Source organism: Solea senegalensis, linkage group LG2 (genome assembly GCF_019176455.1).
Source record: "Solea senegalensis isolate Sse05_10M linkage group LG2, IFAPA_SoseM_1, whole genome shotgun sequence".
Lineage (NCBI taxonomy): Eukaryota > Metazoa > Chordata > Actinopteri > Pleuronectiformes > Soleidae > Solea > Solea senegalensis.
In genome coordinates this window covers 24938228-24958930 of record NC_058022.1, presented here as the reverse complement: position 1 = coordinate 24958930, position 20703 = coordinate 24938228, and the positions used below count along the sequence as shown (strand labels likewise).

General features: G+C 40.7%; 1 protein-coding gene across 1 annotated transcript in view; it reads right to left on the bottom strand.

Moving 5' to 3' along the window:
- Nucleotides 1-20703, bottom strand: part of gli2a (GLI family zinc finger 2a) — a 91634-nt gene that overhangs the window by 22088 nt on the left and 48843 nt on the right. Inside the window, exons 3-5 of the mRNA XM_044018946.1 lie at nucleotides 15158-15263; nucleotides 3965-4170; nucleotides 1520-1744 (exon numbers count right to left, since the gene is read on the bottom strand). Coding sequence (XP_043874881.1) covers nucleotides 1520-1744; nucleotides 3965-4170; nucleotides 15158-15263 — 537 coding nt within the window. The remainder of the gene's footprint in view (nucleotides 1-1519; nucleotides 1745-3964; nucleotides 4171-15157; nucleotides 15264-20703) is intronic.

Below are 20703 nucleotides of genomic sequence, written 5' to 3'. Positions count from 1 at the left end.
GGGCCGAGTTTCTGATTGGCATGAAAGAACAGGCTGGTCTCTGTGTGTACACGTATACAAGTTTTTCTGCACATTTGCCTGAGTGTTAATGCTTTTGTGTGGATGTGGCCTTCCTTACCCAATAAAAGCCTTGTAGCATAGAGGAGACTAACATCTCAGTTCCCTAAATCCTTTAATATTTTTAACAAAACTTAAGCGTGGATTATTTGCAGGATAAACAGCACAGCTTCATACTAAAGGGTCATGCCATTATTTGAGTATAGATGAGTGTGTTGAGTATTAATGGCTTCAGTTTGAATATACTATCCTTCAGCATGTTTGTACGTAAGTGTATAATCACTTCAAAATTAAAACTTGTTTGGTTTTTGTAGCCCAGGTTAAGCCTTTTATATCTACATTAGTCAACATTAGACGTTATTTCATGGAAACGGTCATTTTGAGCCACCATTTTTTCTGCCCTTTTATAGTTAAGTCATTTTAATTAACTCCAGAAAATGCCTCAACCCACTTTTGTAGACATTTTTGCCTTTCTTCACACATGGCAGGAGATTTTCTGGAAGTTCACAACAGCAGGAGAATCCCGGTAGCATCCATTCAAGGGGTGGAGCCTGGCTTGAGCATATACTGTAACACGTATGCTCACTGTGAATTATACAGGGCTTCTCCTGTTGTGTTTTGACAAGGATTCACTTGCACATTATCCAGGAATGTGACTTTGTAGCTGACAGGAGCAAATATGAAAAATGTCAGAAGTGACTTTTGGGAACATTTGCATTTTCGACTTCAGTAGCACACCTGAAACACCACCAGCATGAGATACTCTAAGCTAATGTGGTTTTATGAGGCATTTATGTACCCCCCCCCCAACATCAACAAGCTGTGGACCCCATGCTACATTAAAGTGCAGAACTCTCCACTATGTTTGATGTGGCTAACTCCTCCACGAAAATGCCTCAAGAAGAATAACAGGATGGTATCAGCATGTCTGATGTCTGAGAACAAAGGGCGAGATACAGCCACTCCACAGTATGTGCCAAAGACTTCATGGTCGCAAGTTCAACTCAACCCCCGGCAGGTTGTACTCAATTCCCTTGTAAGTCGCTTTAGATAAAAGCGTCTGCTTAATGACATGTAATGTAGTAGCTGTAAAGTTTGGCTGTTACTCCTCCACCTGAAATGCTCTTCCACATGTGCTTCAATACTGCTATGAGATATTGCTTCTGTGATTACATTTTCAGAGGTTTTGATGGATTTTTTGAGTTTAAAAGTTTAAACAATACTTTGCTAATCTCAGGCTAACAAAGCTCTTGAATTTGATAGGTTTTTGCCAGACTTAAGCATATTAAAGCTCAGGTAGGTTGAATTTGTGGCAATGAATAATTTAATGATGAATAATCACATTCAGCATGCTATAAATTCTGTAATCGGAGAGAAGGCATTGGTTGCGGCCTATGCTACAAGCAGTGTGAGAGTGGGACAATAAACACATTAAAAAGTGGTTCTTTGAAATATTGCTCACCATCCATGGGGCTGATATAATCAGGCAGGTGAGTGGCCGCTGCGGCTGCAGCTGCTGCCGCCGCCGCCGCTGCTGCTGCTGCGGCGCCACTCTGCATCAGGAGGTCACCGTAGGGGCTTCGCTGAGTGGCACTGGCCATCAGGTGGTAGTACTCCGTAGGGTTGGCTCCTGGTGGAGGAGGGGGAAGGCTGAACAGGGCGCGGTCCTTCAAGTGTTCATGGGTCACTGAAGCAGAAGACAGATGATGGAGAACAGGTCAATTTTATCTTCTTGGCCTCATCAGTATGACCACAGCATTTTCTGGACCCTTAAAGTGTACTGACATATAGTCATTGAGGACACGAGGAAAAACAGATTTTGCCATATATACACTTTTTTTGACACTTTATTGTACAACAAGAAACTTAAGTTTGTAAACTGCTCACTCGCCCACACCAAAGTAGAAATAAAACAATTTTTTTTAGCTCAGGCTGACACATGAAGCTACTAGGTGAGTCCAAACTAAATATTTCAAACACCCAAATCCCCAAAGTAACAGATTTTTACTTATTGATGGAGGCAGCAGTCAATCAACAACTCCTGTGTGCCATGATGTAAAATCACAGATTTTCTCTATGGACTTTGGTTTTCAAGATTTTCAAAGCCGAACCAGAAGCATATTCTTAAGATGGTAGCCTTAAGTTGGCAATGATATAATTAGATTTATTAGTTTGTTAAATTGCTAAAATCTGTTTCCTTGTGTCTCCACTGGCAGGCATGTTTTCACTCAAAGCAAGCTTCCATGTCTTAACAGAGGTTACTCACAAAGTGCAGTCAAAGTTGACTATGTATTGGTACCTCATACAACAACATACAGGCATAGATGTATAGGCTGATGCTGGTTATTGGTTGTGGGACTCAAGGTTGGTATCACTGGTTGGGGGCCAAGAGACTTATTTGGGAGTGAAAAATAGACCTATATAACAGTATAATGGTATAACGGTAATGGTGCACAGGAAGCATGTTTGTGCTTGCAGCAGGACCAGCAACAGCAGTGACCCAGTCATGTTCCTTTGTTCTCCCCACGGCCGCCAGGTCACGTTACTGCCACCGCAGAGTTTGTGTCTGAGTGTTTGAATGTGTGTGACCTCACTGCTGAACACAGAGGCATGAAAAGGAAGCGGCTATACTCCCACTGGTTTATTTTAAATCAAAGTGACACTGGTCTCATTCAGCAAATTCAGCAAAGGGAACACTCTGCAGTTGAAAGTAAATAGATTTGCATTTTTCTTTGCCTCATGATGAAGATGATGCAATTTAATTTTCTACAAAAAACATAGATAGTCTATTACTGACAGGCAGTGTAATGTGCATCAAGTTCACACACATAAAATGGCTGTGGGGATGATCAGATCTGACACTAGTATTTGTATTAGGTATTAAGGTACTAAGTATTGGTATTAGGGCTGCAACTATTTATTATTTTAATAATCAATTAAACTGTATAAAAAAATGTTTTTGGTTAACCGATCAGTTGTTTGGTCCATCAAATATCAAATCATGTTCAACACATGTCTGTGTTTCCCATATCTCAAAATGACGATTGTTCGATTGAGTCTTTTACTTTGTTTTATTTTGTCCAAAATCAAAAATGAAATTAGTTTTAATGATTTATTGGTTATATGGAGCAAACCCCCCGCCACAAAATAAGAACTAGGAGCTGAAAAATAATCAGGGAACTTGTTTTAATTATTAAAAAACAAATTCATCAATTATATATATATATATATATACAGTATGTATATATAGCGAGCATAGGTCTCTCACCATCACCTTGTGAACTCATTACTTAACTGATTCCACACGTCTGTAAAAAGTTGTTTTTTTTCTTATAAAATACTGTGACAGAGTTTCCAAAGTTTGTTCTTCTGTTTCAAATCAGAGGAATATTTCCATCTTGCAAAAGCATGAAGTGTGTGTGTACACCAGTGAATGACAGACAGCATGTGAGAAGTACACAGAATGAGTCTTAATCATCATTGGCCACAGGTAAACATTGAAAATGTGTCTGCATAATTACGTGTACAGTATCTGCAGACTATTTTTGTAGACTGATGCTGTTAACATTACCACAAAATGCTTAACTAATATTTGAAATAGTGACAATAAGTCTATCTCTATACCTGTTTATTTTTATCCTGGCGCATAGCAGTAGATTGTTTGTTTTCACACGTTAAAAAAATGACCACAATAACAAGTTCCACCACACCATTCCATAACTGAGACTGGGGTCTTTCAGGGGGGACACTAGTCCTGTTACTACTCTGTGTGATTTGTGTCTTTGAATCATTAATTAACAATGAAGGTAGACTTCATTATTATTTTTTTAACGCCTTTAAGTAACATCAACATTTGTGGAGATTACGGTTACAGTCAACATCCGAATAACTGTTGGGTAAAACTCACCTTCAGCGGGGCTCAGTCCCCTCGCAGCGGAGATCATGGACAGTGTGGGGCTTCCGTGCACTGAGCGCAGGTAGTGCTCCATGTGGGGACTGACGTATGGATGTGGTGGGCTAAACGGTGACTCACCCGCTCCGGCTGCAGCGTGGGGTGATAAACGGATGAGGGAAATATCTGAGATGACTGGACTGCCTGTCAGTCCTGGAGGTCTGTGGAGAGGAAATCAAAGAAATTAGACATTGGTATGTAAATAATTCAAGGAGGAATAAACCCATTCCATCAAACCCTCCCCACAATTCACCGCCGAAACCATGATTTGTTTATGTTGATTAGGTCTGGCATTTCTCTCCATTTCCATTTATATTTCTGTTTTTTATTGAGACTTTGTTTATTTCTAACCCAACTATTTTTATAAAGATATGTTCAGATATACAAGTTGCCATTCCATATTCTGCGTGTTATTCTTTCCATTTCAATATCTGTAGCGCCATTGGTTTCAGACAGTTTTAGTAATTTGTTCAATTGCTACTATCCATAATATAGGTGTAGGTATTTATTTTCGTAAACATCACAGATATTTTCCTAAAATTACCATAACCTAGTAAAGTTCATGGAGAGTTATGGTAACTTCTTACTAAAAATCGATCTCAAATTCCATTCCAGTCACAGAGATTTCTCACGAGGAGTTTGTCCTCATTTGTATGTCCTCGTACTCTTAAGTGCTTAGAGTGCGGGTACAAATTAACCTCCTCGCATAACCTCAAACAAGCGTCTATGGTTACCATATTTTTCTTCTTCAGTGTCTTTTTTGACCAAAACAAGTGTTGCGCTCCAGGGAGTATCAGCATATGCTGTGTCCATGCGGACTCAAACTGCAGGGACCTGCAAGGAACTGTAAGGATCACAGGACCTGAGCAAACATAGGCACACAGAGGGTACAACCCAGACCTTACCTGCATAGTTATTGAGTGATTTTCAGTGATATACCCCTAGACAAGCCTGTTTCCACTGTATTTTCTCAATCCATTCACACCCTTTACTTTACTCAGTCCCACAGCTAATACATCATTACCTCCTTTTGTTCACCTTGTTCTAAAACCCCTCAAGCTACACAAGATGAGGCCAACTGCAGACACTCTCTTTATCTGCGTGAGTAGGAAATACTGTGGTGTCTCTCATGTCACGTGATGTATGAGAAACTGCAACTTGACACTCAAAAAAGGTTATCAAGAGCTCATGGCTACTGTAAGCAAAAAAAGAGAGTCTCCAACAGCTTGGTGGTCACTCCAGGCTATACAGCAAACTTGTCATCTGTGGGATGTAATTACCAGCTCTGCTTGCAAAAACACAGACAAGTGGGTGTTGTAATTCCCAAGGCCCGAGGGGTTGAACTCTAGATAAAAACGTCTGCTGGTCGCTGGCGGTGGCACAACCCTTTGAACGGGGCAATACTTTCTTTACGTCAACCTGGTGCACTTCAGCTCTGATAAGTGGCCTGTTGCTCCCTCAGTGTGTGGCAGGAACACCTGGTAGAAAGTCAGCTGTCGCAGGGGCACTGAAGCAGGAGAAGTTATGACAAGGCTTTAATTTATGTGGACTTCAAGTTTAAACTACGCTCTACGGTCGGACTTGGCCTTCAAGATAATTTGACCCAGAGGAAAGAAAGCATCATAGACAGATGATGTCACAAGTGTGAATGATCTGAATCTTTGTTAGGAAATAATATGTGTTTTACATTGATGTAAATATTAGCTTGAAACTCGATCACTGTTATGTGGTAATGCGTTCAATACACACTAAAGCAGGCTCAAAGACATTTGACACTTACATTATTCTCTGAGATCATAAGGAAGTACAGTAGCCATTAAATGGGATAAACCCTGAGTAATGACCAGACTAAGACTCACTGTACTGTCAGCAGCGCAAAGGACCGCACACAGTGAGCCTGATTCATTTAGGATTAAAACTTAAAATGCTTAGAATTTACATTTTTAATGGCGTCATGGCTTATTTTTAAGTCTTATTTTACCTAAATTGTAAAATTTAGGTCACGTATTTAAAGATTTCACAATAACAATATTATCCTGAACAGATTTATCTCAGTTGTATGTTGCAAATGTTGAAATAAGTAGTGAGTAACTTTTTTCAAAATGTTACAATTATCATTAATACCGGGGTGTCATGGCCTTGATTGATGAATAATATTATAATACTGCTACCATGTATGCTGAGTGTCATTTTGATTGTTTACATTTTGAATTTAAAAAAGTTCATTGTTTAACCCTGAATAAAAGTCTGTGTCACACTCGTGTATCGTTAGTAATTAAACATACTTTCTCTTCACTTGCTTCAAAGTGGCACACAATAATGCAGTGCAATTAAAAATATAATAAGAGGGAATATGTTGCCTTTATGAGTCTGCGAGAGAAAGCGTCGCGAAAGCTACCACTTAAGCGGCTCGATGACCGCTGTGAACAAATGAGTGTTTATATGTGTGGTTTTGATTCTTGGCAGCATCAACTGCATGCTGGGAATACTGTGTGTTTCCTTGCATTTGTTACCTCTATAGGACTTGTTCTGGTTTAAACACCAGAAAAGTAGTCAACATTGAGACCAAAACCTGGTCCTGGTTAATTTTAGGGCTAAAGGTTGAATTGTGGTTAGGGTAAGTTTAGGATTATGGAATTAAGTGGTTATGGTTAAGGTTAGGGATAGTGTTTGTTTTGACTGTCCAAATGAATGGAAGTCAATGCAGTGTCCTAAGAGCTGCAAAAACATGTGTGTTTGTAGAAAAGGGTTTAAGGAATAAAATTAACATAATTAATTAAACAATTAAATGCAGCTTTGACTCTGTTGAACTTTTGAGGTCATTAAACTGCATCTTTGGCTAAATCTACTGATCCAGTTGAACAGTGGCAGAGAAAATATCTACAAGACAGAAGTAGAAAAAATCTGTTTTGTTTTGTAATATAACTTTGGATTGAGGGGACACATGATAATGCAGTGGCTAGCACCAGGATCTGGTCACCAGTCCAGATCCTGGTCTGACCAAGGGCCTTTTTTGTGTGAAATTTGCATATTTCCTTCCACATTAAGAAAAAACATGCAGATGGACCCTCTAAATTGACCTGGCCCTGGCCACACAAAGGTTTGAAAATTAAAGAATGAATTTGGATTGAGGACAGACAGAAAAGAATCTGGATTTTGAATGCATGCTTTCACAATGCTGATGCTGTACCAGTAAACATCTGATAAAAGTGATGGGCAAATCGTTTGACTGCTGAAATGAGTGTGTCTGTTGCAGGTTGTAGTTACAAGCCTGGCGAGCATGCTTGGCAGGATTTCTGCACACCATCCTCCCTTGAGTTTCCTTGCTCAGTCTCTCTTTCACTGTCTTGTGTGCAGACGCCAACCTGCCCCCGGCTCAGCTCAGCTCAGCCCTGCCCAGCTCAGGTTGAGCCAACCAACCCAGAGCCCGTACCTCGCTCCATTTCCAGTAAGTGCCTGCAGACTGCTAGCCTTGTCTGAGGGCCAATTTTCTGCCGTCAGGTCCGCTCTTCCCCTACAAACAACCATAAAGAGCTCTCTGTTTTCAGCAGAAGGGAAGAAGTGAGAAGAAACAGACGCTCCATACACAAAAACACACTTCCCTTGGTCTCCCTCTAAACAGCATACAGAGATCTTGGCAGTGCCTCCTCAGATTAGTGCTTGGGTGATTTACTGAAGGACTGTCTGGGTTAACTGGCACGGATGATGCCTCGCTTTCTTATCACATTGAGTGAATCAAAGCTCAATAAAGTAACTGCACATTGGGATTCCCAGCATTTAGCTAAAGCTGCAACTGTTTCATGTTTAAGAAGAACGTTATTAGAAACACCTGCATGTTTCATCATTTACTGATGAATCAATTGGTACCATATTACAACAGTGACACACAAAGGTCAACATTTCAGATTCAGGTTCAACCAGGGTGTGACTGCATGTTTTGTTTTATGTGTGTAGGTTTTCCCTGGGTATTTTTACTTTACTGCACAAATAAAGCCATTAATACCACTGTAGGTCCACGGCAGTGGCTAGCATTCTTCAAGTCATTCTCATGAGTCATTCTCATTTTACAACCATTCTGGTGGTGAATTGTGTAAATACTGATGAATATTTTCCTGAATATTTCATTCCAATTATGCATTATCTCATCCGCCCACAACCAACCTCTTAATCTGTAGTTTTATTGACGGGTTAACCATGTGCCTGCAGGCATTGAACTGCAACCTGCACATCTCTGACACAGCATGCCCATGTCCCACGCTCCACCTCCTTAAACCAGTGTGTCGACACACAAACACCACTTGCATAGCTATCATTCAAACAAGTGTGTATGAGACCTGCCGGGGATGGCAAATAACAGTCCTGTCTGACCGTGAGCATTATTGAAGCTTTGTCAATCCACTCTTTCTCTGACAAGATGTTACTTGAAGTCTCTGTGTCTTCAAGGGGTTAGACGGGAAGCTCTCCTTGGGCCTCAGAGTCCTGGGAGGACCTCGCCTCTTAAACTGCAGCTGCCATTTCAAGAAACCTCTATCATACCTGAGCATGATGGGTGGCTGCTCTGTTAGAAATGAGGGAAAACAGTTCCAGGACTTTGTCATTGATGAGAAATAGGGGCAGAGAGAAGGATGAGCAGCATTGAGTCAGAGGATGACATACTTTCAACGAGGTAATTGCTATTTGTCTCCATGTTCTGTACTGTGTGATTACATACTCTGTGTTGTTCCATTGCTAAAACTCTGTGGTGAGAAGAAGTGATCTGGACATGGTACAGCTTGTTGAGAATATACGTAATCACGTGAGTAGGTGCATACCAGAGAGCACGTACATTAGGCTGGTGGCAGGGGCAGGTTGCAGCTTTGTTTACACGTGCTAAGCTGTTACAAAAATTCAGTTCTACCAACTCTCTTTTTATGTTTTAGCCAGAGCAGTATCAATAATCACAACCAAGACAGTAGTATCACCACCCAGTGATTTTCTCAACGCTTTCTTAAGATAACACACAAAGCCTTGTGAGGTCGACCTCTGACTAGCAAAATACAATCACTTCACTCTTAAATCCAAGTGAATATCTGTGCCAAAAGTGAAGAAGTTTCAGAGAAAAAGAGATAGAATCACAAGAATGGGACAGATGGACAGATGAATGGATGACCTGACAACATTCTTTCCTCTGTCCCCTGGCTGTTGTCATAATGTAGTCATAGAACCAATTTTTTTAAATGATTTCCATATTATGTGTCAAAGCATTTCTGTAATATATGGTGGTTTTGTAATTCTTACCTGTTTTTCCATTTACCTATGGTGCCCAACAGTTTGATTAAATCCAACAAGCATGCACACTTTTTTGCAGCGGTTGACCAGGTGTGCAGGGTCAAGGGTTGGGGTAGATGAAGCGCTCTTAAAGCATGAATCGTTACTCCCTCTTACAGCACACGTTAGCAGGCTCTTAACACTCACAACACTCACAAAAGGCCATAACAACTTCAACCTTCAGGCATTTGAGTGTGGCAGCCCTTTGTATGAGCTGGTTCATGTTAAGTTAACGCCTTAGCCCTAGGTACAGTAGGCAGGTTGTTGTTTTGTTGTCAATGATCAATAATTTCATAATTATCATTCAGCTTAATATAAATCTTGGAGAACAACAGATAATTACACAAAGGCTTAAATGTATGTGTTCCATATTTAATTGTTCTTTGTACTCAAGGAAATTCATATTCATGCATTAGAATACCAAAGAGCTGTAACTTATTCTTATCTTCATTGTTGATCAATCGTTTCATCTATATTCTATCTATATCTAAATGATGTAAAATGGGTGAAATGATGACATCAGCAGACATCTTGTTTTGTCCACAAAGAAAATATATTCATTTCACTGTCATAGAGTAGAAATCTGAACATATTAACATTTAAGAACCTGAAAACAAAACAAAAAAGTCATGTGATCAAAACAGTTGGTGATTCATTTTGCAATAATAATCAGTCAGCCCTAATAGGGAGTGGTTCATATTGTGATGTGTCATATGGTAAAGTTTCATCATGTTTTGAATCCATAAACAGTAATTATTGAGCTGAAGCTTGAAATTAAATATAATGCACATCAAATTGCAAAATTGAAAAAAAAGAAAAATGTCCTTAGAGAGATTGCCTTGGCTCTTGTGTGTCAGTCACTGCATATGAAACTCAGCAACTATTTTTTGTGTGATCCTGCCCACTCATTTGTACATACTCTGCATCGACACAAACAGTTGATGAAGAATAAGGCTGTATGTATATGTTGTAGATGTGATCACTAAGTCTTCTGCGCTCTTTCTGCAAATGTAAAAGTCATCCAGTTTCACTGCCACAAGATGCTGCCAAAATAACCTGTTTTCATGGAAAGGTGATATAGTTCCCTCTCTGCTGGCCCGCCTGCCTACCATGCCCTCCTCACTGACCAAGAAGTTAGTATTTGCCCCTCTGGCATTTTCCCCACTGGCTCAGGGTGGGAGGAATTATGATGTGACACACTCCCTTCTGTACTTCTGGGCAGCCAAGGCGATCAAGATAAATCACCACGCTACCCCACAGGGGACATGCTAAGATCCTGCCTTGGTTGTTTTTGGGGCCCTGATGAGGATGCGGAGGATTTAGACACAACTTGATACTGTACTCCCTGTGAAGCAAGGACTGTGTACAAGGGAGGGGCTCAGGGAAACTATGTCAGACGACAGGATAATATACTTAAATGAGAAGGGATTATACACAGGGTAATTATCCATTATTCAGCTCCACTGCTGTCACATACCATTTGGTCTTTTTGAGAGCGGGGAGATTATGCGAAGGCTGTGCAGTTCACCGTGAACATTTCAGGCCATTGACTTGAAACTTCACAGTCTTTTGATTAATAGCTCCCTTGTCTTTTCAGCAGCACATTCCTGGCTGTGCATTGGTGGGGCATTAGCCGTGACGATGAGCCTAACCCCAAGCCAACAAACAGCAAGTATGATAACAACATGCCAGTCAAAAAAACACTGACAGCCAATAGTCTGAATTGACCCCCCCTACCCCCTTTTTCAGTGCCAAAGGAACCAAAACAATGAACAGGAATAAAACATCAACCAAAATGGCTGATGTGTAAACTGTATTTAATCAACACATTCCGTGCTGTGGGCCCTTTGAACAGGCCTGACTGCCTGGTGAGTGGGACCACATCTGTTTGTGCACTGGGGCGGTGTAGGCCACAGCTCTGCCGCACAAAAACCTTGGGCATATTTCAACTTTTCAGTGCTGCAATTTGCACCCCGACTGCTCACCAAAGAGCATAAATACAGGCTGTGGAATGAGCGGGGGATCTGTTTTTCTCATCCGTCGCATTTGTCATTGAGGTTCTGGGAACGGAAGGCCAGATTTTGGATACTAATTACCCGGTCAAACATGTTGGCATGGTGGCTGGCTTTCCTGGTTTGTGGCTTTGCAGAGATGCCCTGACTCCACAATGTGCAGCAAAACATCATCTAAGTGCTGTCTCTATGTCTACGTTCTACTGTCATCCCATGGGAGGCTTATCCTAATGTGTTCCAGAGACTGTTGGGATATGGCATTTTTTTTCTCCTCTGGTATGCTAAGTTCGTGAAAAGCAAGGAGACCACAGCTGGGAGGTTGCTAATTTAAAATCCTGAATCAAGCATCTTGGAAATGTGCTTGGAAAATATCCATACGTAAAAACACTGCGCCTTCTCACACTGTAGCCTATAAGAGTACAAAACACTGGAAGATTTAAAGCACTGTTTCTCAGATATAGCACAAGGGTCTGTGATAAGCTTATTAGGGTGTATCCTGCCTTTCACCCTATGTCAGCTGTGAAGCTCCCCCCACAACCCGGGGAGAGGATAAAGCGTTTAACAATATAGTCCTATATTGTTACTGTTATAACAAAAAACTTATCATCCAATTATTCCAAGGAAGATACACAGGGCAATCCCGGGAATGTTTTTATTTTCCTCTGCTGAGAAAAAAAAAAAGAAAAACCTCTGATATAAGGGTCTCAGTATGTACTTGTTGCATTGTCTTACAGTGACTGAAACCCAGTCCCATGGTAAAGGTAAATGTCATTAACAGTATAAAGTCATTTGTTTCAAGCATATCTTGAATATAATAATTACTTGCAGATATTCTACTTCTTCTTACTTGGACAATTTCAAGATCATGTTGTGGACTTTTGGAAACAACGGCAACAATTTTAACACTTACTGTCAGAAACAATTTTACCATTAACCTAAGAAAAGTTGCACGCAGATGGGCAACAGCCTATGAGCGACCAGCATGTGAGAACTGCACATGCGTGCGAAGACGTTGTGGCACGACTACAGCGTCTGTTTATCTCGTCACTTAGTCATCACACAGACAGACTTGCGATAGCATGACTTTATGGCCACGTCATATGTATTTATCGCTGCCGACAAGCACCACAACAGTGACTCTGGAAAGTGAGATTATTGTAATTCACTCCAAACAATTCAATAAATATCACATGAAAAAATGTGAATAAAAAAAGCATGTTTCCCATTCTGCAATGATAATGTGAGCTATGTGTTCTTACTGTATTTTAAGGTAAAGGAAAGAGGGGAAAAAGCAAAAGAGATGAGTGTAATTTTGTAAAAAGTCTGTATCATTATTGGAAGATACTCAAGGCTATGATATCAGTATTGCGTCGGTCATGGAGAAGTGGTTTTCGAGCCAAGGTGTTCCTTAGACATAGCCTTGACGAGATAAAACACATTATGTAAAGTCCCAAGCAAAATATAATCAATTCATTTTTTTTTTAAAGACATCCTTCAAAGCTTTACTGAAATATATCATTCACAAGGCAGAAATTGACATGTGAGGGCACCAAACCTCTGACCACCAAAATAGCCAAAGAATGTCCTCAAGACGTTCTTGGGATATCACGTCCACAAGAAATGGGATGTACATATGATAAACAGACAAGGCCTTGTAACCAGGCTTCACCTAGACTAACAACTACTTCCTGATTAATGTAACCTAACCCAAGAACCAAAATTCATCCATCCATTTCCTTACATTGTTAGCTGAGGAGCACAGCAGGGAACAAAGATCTGCGATATGACAGCTGTGGCAGTGTGACCGCCAGACCTCATTACGTTACACACAAACAGTGATGATGGCTGAACGTGTGAACATATGGTGTTAACAAATCTCACAAACATGAAGTCCAACCCGGACATGCAGCTATACCGGCCATTGACGGAGTGCTGCCACCAGGCACCGTGCACTGCTTGCCCTGCTCAATTTCACTGCAACAATGACGTGCAGTAATTAGGTGAATTTGGCACGGGTTGTGGGAAAAGACAAGTCAGATCAAGGTCTTGATGAATTAGTGGGGACACTGTCAGAGTTGCATTCGCATGAATCAAAAACAAACTGGTTGCATCCTCACCCCACAACCCCCATCACTCCTTTCCTTGCTTTGCAGGTGATGAATAGCTTTGCCTCTGCTATATATCACCTGATCTCGCTGAATTTAAATGTAACAAAACCACTGTTGATCTAACGCCTGGGTTCCCTTCCTTCCCATATTTGAATATTTCAGATAAAGAAGTACGGGAAGGCTTGGCATTGTTAAAATGGCCACACTTTGTTTATGGTAATGCCACAGAAAATAAATTAGTGTTTCTTTTCAGGTCGAGTTAGAAAATAACCAAACTATTTATCCTCTGGAAAGTTCAAAGTGACATAGTTTCACTTTAACAACCAATAATAAAGTTTGTCATCATACAGGTTATTCTATAAAATTGCTGCCACTTCTACTTAAGTGAAGCATCAGTATTGCTCTAGCGTCCTTCACTAGGGTTTCTTGTTCCACTAGAGACTCTTGGCACAGCACCTCATGTTTGAGTGATGCTGGCACCAGAGAGTTTTCCAAGTCTCAAACCATTAAATGTAAGGAGAGGAGACAAAAAAGGAAATGTAAACAGTCTGTTGTACCGCTGCTAAAATGTGGCCTGTCTCTCTTCATCTCTGTGTGATTTCTGTTCTGTGTATCTTATCTGAGGTTTCTGAAGTCGACTTTCTTGCTTGAGCTAGAAACTGTTCCCAGCACTGGTGCTGACAACCACAGAGGAGTAGTGCTGAATTCTCAGAGAGAACTGGAATTACTGCCCGGTGGCTGTTTGTCTCCACTGATCAACAGTTTCGGTAGACTTTCTTTTTCCTTTTCCAGACTCACATAACATGTACGATGACAACAAATATCACATTCAACAGGCCAAAAACATTGTTCTTTGACCTTTTAGCCAAATCTTCCAACCAAATTTAATAGTAAGAGAACAATTCTAGAACAATTTCTCAAAGGCTGACCAACAAACCCAGATAATGTGACTATAGGAGTTGAGCTATACTGCATATGTATGTTCAGTTGTACCAGCGTTCTGTGCATGCCCCACAGTTCCCACCTATTGTTAAACCTGTAATTAATAGATGAAGAATAAGAAAAACACACAATTTTTTTTTTTTTTTTAATTTAGGATCGAAAAGGAGACACATTTCATAAGAAATTTGATATTTTTAAGTGAATTAATTTTTACAAAATGAGCCTGACTTAACTGAGCGTGGAAACAACTGACAGTAGCCAAGAATTAGCTTATTAGTTCTTCCTTGTGCCATATTTATGAGGATTTCCTCAAAGTGTTCCTGAGTTTTCACAGTCACAAAGCAAAAAGTTGTGAGGGCACACCAAAACCCCATCTTCAAGTCCAAATGAACGCCGGTTATTGAGATGTTGGTTTCAAAAGAATAGGGCTGGCAGCAAAAACACGATGCTTCTGGCCACGGCTGTCGCCTCTGAAGCTTACTGCTCCACTATAAGTGTAAATGTGTGTAATGCTTTTGAATGCACATAGTGAACCGCTTGATGATCTTTAAATTTAAATGATCAATCTTTCTTAGAGTGTGGAAGTAGATAGATCATCCTTATAAAAGAAATAAAAACAAACAGTTGAAAAGTTTCTTTTATCATTTTGATAACTAATACGGTGCTCCATTGTACTTAACTTTACATTATTTTAAACTCTTTACCTTGCTTACTTGCTTCAGAAACTTTAAAATGCAGTGGATTAGTGGATTTGAATATTGGAACCTAATAACACTTACCCATGCATGGCATGAAGTGGGTGTGGTTCGTAATGGTACCGCCCCTCATGGTGTCTCATGTCGATTGGGATGGGTGTGTGAAACGGCGGGAAGAGGTGGTGGGCACCTGTGAATGCAAAGTAGAGAATGAACAGTGAGACTGGGAGAAACAAAGGCAGTGAGCGATTGGAATCAACATGAGGTGGACAAGACACTTCCTCTGAAATGCAACCGAGCTGTTTTTACAGTTCCTGTAATGCAGCGGTAATTGAAACCTTTTTACACCGTCTGTGACTTTCGCCCCAGGAATGTTCACTAATGGCTTCGCTCTCCAGCCAATGAGACCAAAGCAGGTTTTACACAACAATGACGGTGTTTTTATGTGTCAGACAAAGAATGCACAAATCCACTCTTTCCTGCCATAAATGTTCAGGAGGCTTGAGGGAAGTCTCATTAGAACAACACAGCTGATCTTCATTAATGAACGTGTGTCATCACAGCAACTGCGCATGGTAACGTAATCATTGAAGGACTGAAGGCAGGGGGGGGAACACTGGGTTTACACCAGAGGTCTGGTCAGGAGGGGACCGGTCAAGAGACATTTTGTCCAGCTGTGTGAAAAAAACAACATCTGTTCAGCAGGGGTGGGGGATTCGGCCTTAAAATTGAATCACAGTATTCCATCTTTATAAAACAATAACTACATTTGAGATGATATTTCACAGTTTTGATATGAAACCACACAGAGTTCCTCCCAAAGAAACCTGTGATGCAAAATGAATGAGAGAAAGTGATAGAGATAGATTCTTTGGTTGGGATGACCTGCGAGCAGAGAGACCAGCAAGGTTAAAGGTGAGAGTAGATCCTCCTAGAGTGAGAGTTATTATCTCTGTGATGCAGATCATTTTATTTAAATGATAAAAAATAGGTCATCTTGTGTTCCAAGTCTTAAAGCCACTTTCACGAGCAGAGCTAACAGACCGTAGATCAGGTATAATCACCATTTGATTTCAGTTCCACTGTGTCTCCATCATTTCTCTGCAGAGCAGTTAAAAAAGGTTAACTGCTTTTAACCTTTTTTAAAGGTGACGATTGTGGGTCTTAAGAAAACAGTGCAGCCAACGATAATATACGATGCTGATGTTTTTAGATGATATGTTTGACCATTTTTCTTTCCCATCCCCTCCATTTGATAAAACACAACAGTTTGATAAAAAAACAAATGACACACAAAATTGCTCAACTTACAAATGCTCTGTATTATTTGATTTTGTAAAATAATAATGTTTCAGTGTATAACATAATAGCATTTAAAGAGTTATTGTTTGTGACTGTAATCACAGCAATCATACTTTATTTACTTAGAGAGTTTACATTTTTGAAACACCTCCCTGTTTGAGATGTGCCTCAGGGAGAGTCCTTCCTTCCTTTGCTGTAAGCGGCGCCGTGAAAACAAGGTGAAACAGGATTCTGTGCCTGTAGGCGACGACAGAAAGCTGAGTGTTGTTTTAGCGGATGCCAGTTACAAAAACAGACTTTATAGCGACTTAAACCTGATTGGGGCTTTTGTTATTATGATTGAGGCAATCATCATGATGTTCTTTGTTAATTCTGATGGGATTACACATGACTGGGAGAGCAGAGCTGCCCTGAAGGCACCAGACAACTGTTCCCCATTTGACTGATGTGGAATCTGTTCACGAAGAAACATTAGCTAATCACTCATTGTTTCCCCTATGACAACAACAATAGATTTAAAAGTGAAATGTTTGTGCTAAGAGAAAATAGGACAGTGTTCCGGTATTAAAGGCGACCATCAAGAACAACATATACGAGTTGAGCTTAGGACATGAAACTTGTGTGAAAATATGCTGCAACAATTCTTATAGAATCTAAACTTTCCCATCAAATAAGGTATTAATGATGGGCTTTAAATATATACTGTATCTCATGATATCTGGATGGACAAATCAAAAATGCTAAACACCAAAAAATGTGTTTTGCATTTTGAACAACACACACACACACACGGGGTGTGTGTGTTGTGTCTCTCTCTCTGTATGTGTCTTACACATACAGAGAGAGAGAGAGGGAAGAAAGAGAAAAGAATCCTCTCTTTCAAACCAAAGTGAGTTGTAAAATTCTGTGTGCTGCCCCACACTCCCATGTCTCCTAGTCTTTGAGATCTGAGGGCCGACAGCTTTGTGTCTCTATCGAGATCTATGCTGCTGGATCGCAGCCAGTGACCCTCCATGGCTTTTGTGTGTGAGACAGGCGGCCAATTCCGAGTCAACTTACGTGCTACAAAGCCAAGCTAGACACTGAGTGAATGAGTGAGCGGGGGTGAGAGCTGGGAAAAGCAGTTCAAGCTTTGTTTCACGAGTGGAGCCAAAGTTGGATCTTCTTTTCCTGAGAGTTGCCCTCTGCTTGTGCTGACTGGTGCACCTCCATTGAAAAGCAATGGCCAAGGAGATCAGACAACGTAAAAGACGGGTTTTTACTGGAAGTGAGGACAGCACGGTAACTGGACAGAACAGGTAGTCATTAAACCTGGGGTGGATAACACATTTTCGGCATTACAGATCAGTTATTCCAAAATAACGTTTGAGCATAATGTAAATCAATTGATCCAACACAGACGTCGATTTGACCTGACCAGTCACAGGGCAGCTTGGAGAGAGAGCGCTGCTGTTCTACTGGGCCATGACAACGAATGATGACGTGCAAGCACAATAGAGAACATCCAGCAACTGTACCATACCCAAGGGAAGGGTACCATTATTGGAACAGTTGGGGCCGGTTATCTTGCTACTATTCCTAAAAAGAAAAAAAAACACAAAAAAATACATACCATACATACCAAACCGTACTGTTCCACTCAGTGGAAACACAACCTCAGTTGTTTTTCCAGCAATCCAGCTTTAAACTCACAAACTACAGGAACCCTTGTTGGAACCCTTTTGTTTTTTCTCTAACATATTTTTTGTAACTCAAAACCTTTAATTGCATTGCTGTAGGTCTTTACTTTTCCATAAGCTTTTACCAGCCACAGTGGCTTCTTGGATTGATTTCTTATGTTTTTTCCCCGAGAGACACCTGGCTACTTTAAAATAGTTTGTGTGGCAAACATTAAAACCTCCATGAACTTTTTTTGAAGTTCAGTAAAAAGTGGGGACAAACAAATGACACCAAGTCCCCAAGAGGCTGATTCCCCGGTTGCAGCTGCTGGATGTGGGGGTGATAAGGGCAGGACAGGCCCTTCCATCAACCAGACAGCTGTATTGTTTCCTAGGCTGCGGGAACACATGACTATGCTACACCAAGGTACATGACTATGACAATTGACTCACACACACACACACACCTCTATTTCTTGATCTGCTGTCTGCATTTCCCCTTTGGGTGTGTTGGTATGAAGGGTTACTTTATCCTGAGTATAATTTATTGAAGGCATACGAAAAAAACAACAACTTGCGCTTACAACAGCAAAACTATAACAAAGTATTGCTGCAGATAAAATGGTTACTTAAATAACTTTACTTTGTAAAATCCCATTTTGGGATTCTGCAGTCTGATAAATGCAGTTTCTACAGTGCATTATAGCATCTCACCACTACCATATCTTCACCAATACAGCCCATAGTGTATTTTAACTTATAGGGATAGTTTGGGATTTTTTTAAGTGGGTTTTATAGAATAAAGATAGGTTCATGTGAGCCCAGTTAAAACATGGCTGAACTGAAAATACTGATTTTAGCCACTTAACATGAGGCATGTTGCTTTTGTCAATGGACTTTAGTGCAGGGAGTAAGTGGCGTATAAAGCAACATTAACAACAGTTTCCTCTTGGAATAGACTGTTGATAAGATAGCATACACTCAAACTGACATTGATTTTATTCAGTGAACCTTTAGTTAAATGGCTAAAATGTGTGTGTCAAAAATCCCAATTTGACACAGGAAATGCTTGATATTGTTACGCAAGTGTCACTTTCTGGTATTTATATTTCTGTATACAAAATATACCTACTGTATTAAAAGCTGGGACAACTAGATACAGATTTCTTAGCTGTTACAAAAAAGGTTCTTTGTAATTTTGTGTTTCACTTCGAGGATCTACCTTTGTAAACCATGGCAAAAGCTCAAAAATCAGCACACTGAGGGGCTTTTGTGTTAGGGGGTAATCTTATATCATGAATCAGTCCAACCCACAGGAACCTTTGAGTGGTGGTCGGTTTTTTGGGGACTATATCTGTTTCTGATCTCCCATAACGTGTTTGTTTAAAGACCGAACATGTCTTTGCCCCTTAGCCCCCATAATCAGGCTCCAGACGTGAAAAACATCCTACCAAGCAGCAGTGAGAGTCCCACATCTTGTCTTTTTTTTTTTCTTTGTTTGCATCTAAAAGCCCAGGTTTGATCTTTCGCTAAAGACAATGCCAGGTGTTCACTGTTAACAAAGGTCCCATCGAGCCTCGTGACTCCTGAGCAATGAAGACGGAAAAGTACTCTCTCATTATGTCCAAATGAAGCCCCACATCAGGACCACGGTGAAGTGGAGAGTGAAGTGGGCTCATGTCTTTGAGGAAGTACTCAACGATAATAATAATGCCCTGAGAGGCCGGGCTGGGAATAATTTTCAGGAAAAAAAAAAACCTTTGTCGTGTTGAGAGAGAGAGAGAGAGAGCACAGGCAAGAGTGAGAGCGCAAAAAGAAAGAGTGAAGAGCAGAGCAGAGGAGCGGGAGAGGTGGGGGTGCTCCATTCAGACAGGAAATTCCAGCAGAAAAAGTTGGCCCGTGTCCTAACTACACAGCGCCGTGCCAACGGCTATACACAAGCGCTCATGTGCATGCATACACTCTCACACATTCACCATTACACACAAACAGACACGGATTTGTTCCGCAGCTCCCTCTCAGTCAGCAAGTGGCCGAGACAAACACTAACATTAACTTTGAGATTGAACAGAAAAAAAAAAAGAGTCTCTGAACGTGTTCACATCATGCTCGCAAAGTCACACCACGGCAAGTGTCATGCCTGGGGTTAATAAAACGTGTATGTTTAGCCTAATCCTGGAGAATCCTGCAGTACAAACACACACACACACAACAGGGAATCTGCAGGTTTAGTTTGCAAGATGTCGCTTCCTCTCGGGCGAATATGTGAGCAAGTGATGGCGACAGAGGGATTAGAGGCTTACAGAAGAGCATCTATGAAAGAAAGTCCTAACAGCATGGTTCTTTACTTTTAACTGCCCCTGGGAAGGGTAAAATGATACATTCTTATTGATAGGGGGATTTTGGGCACAGAAGCCATAAGACAATATCCAGAGTGACTTTAAAGGATATTGTCCACACATGTTCCTGTGACTTCAGTGCATGCCTAAAAAAATGAAACACACTGATAACTGATTTCCTGTTGACTAAGAATTCTGAGGCATATAGTGTCTATTAGGGTTGAACAACTTATCGCTTTCAAATTTGAAATACTTTATTTTGGTGACAATTCGCGTGTTCAAGTTGTCATCCTTGCGCTCGAATAAAAAGCCGTTCGTGTTTTGACTGTGT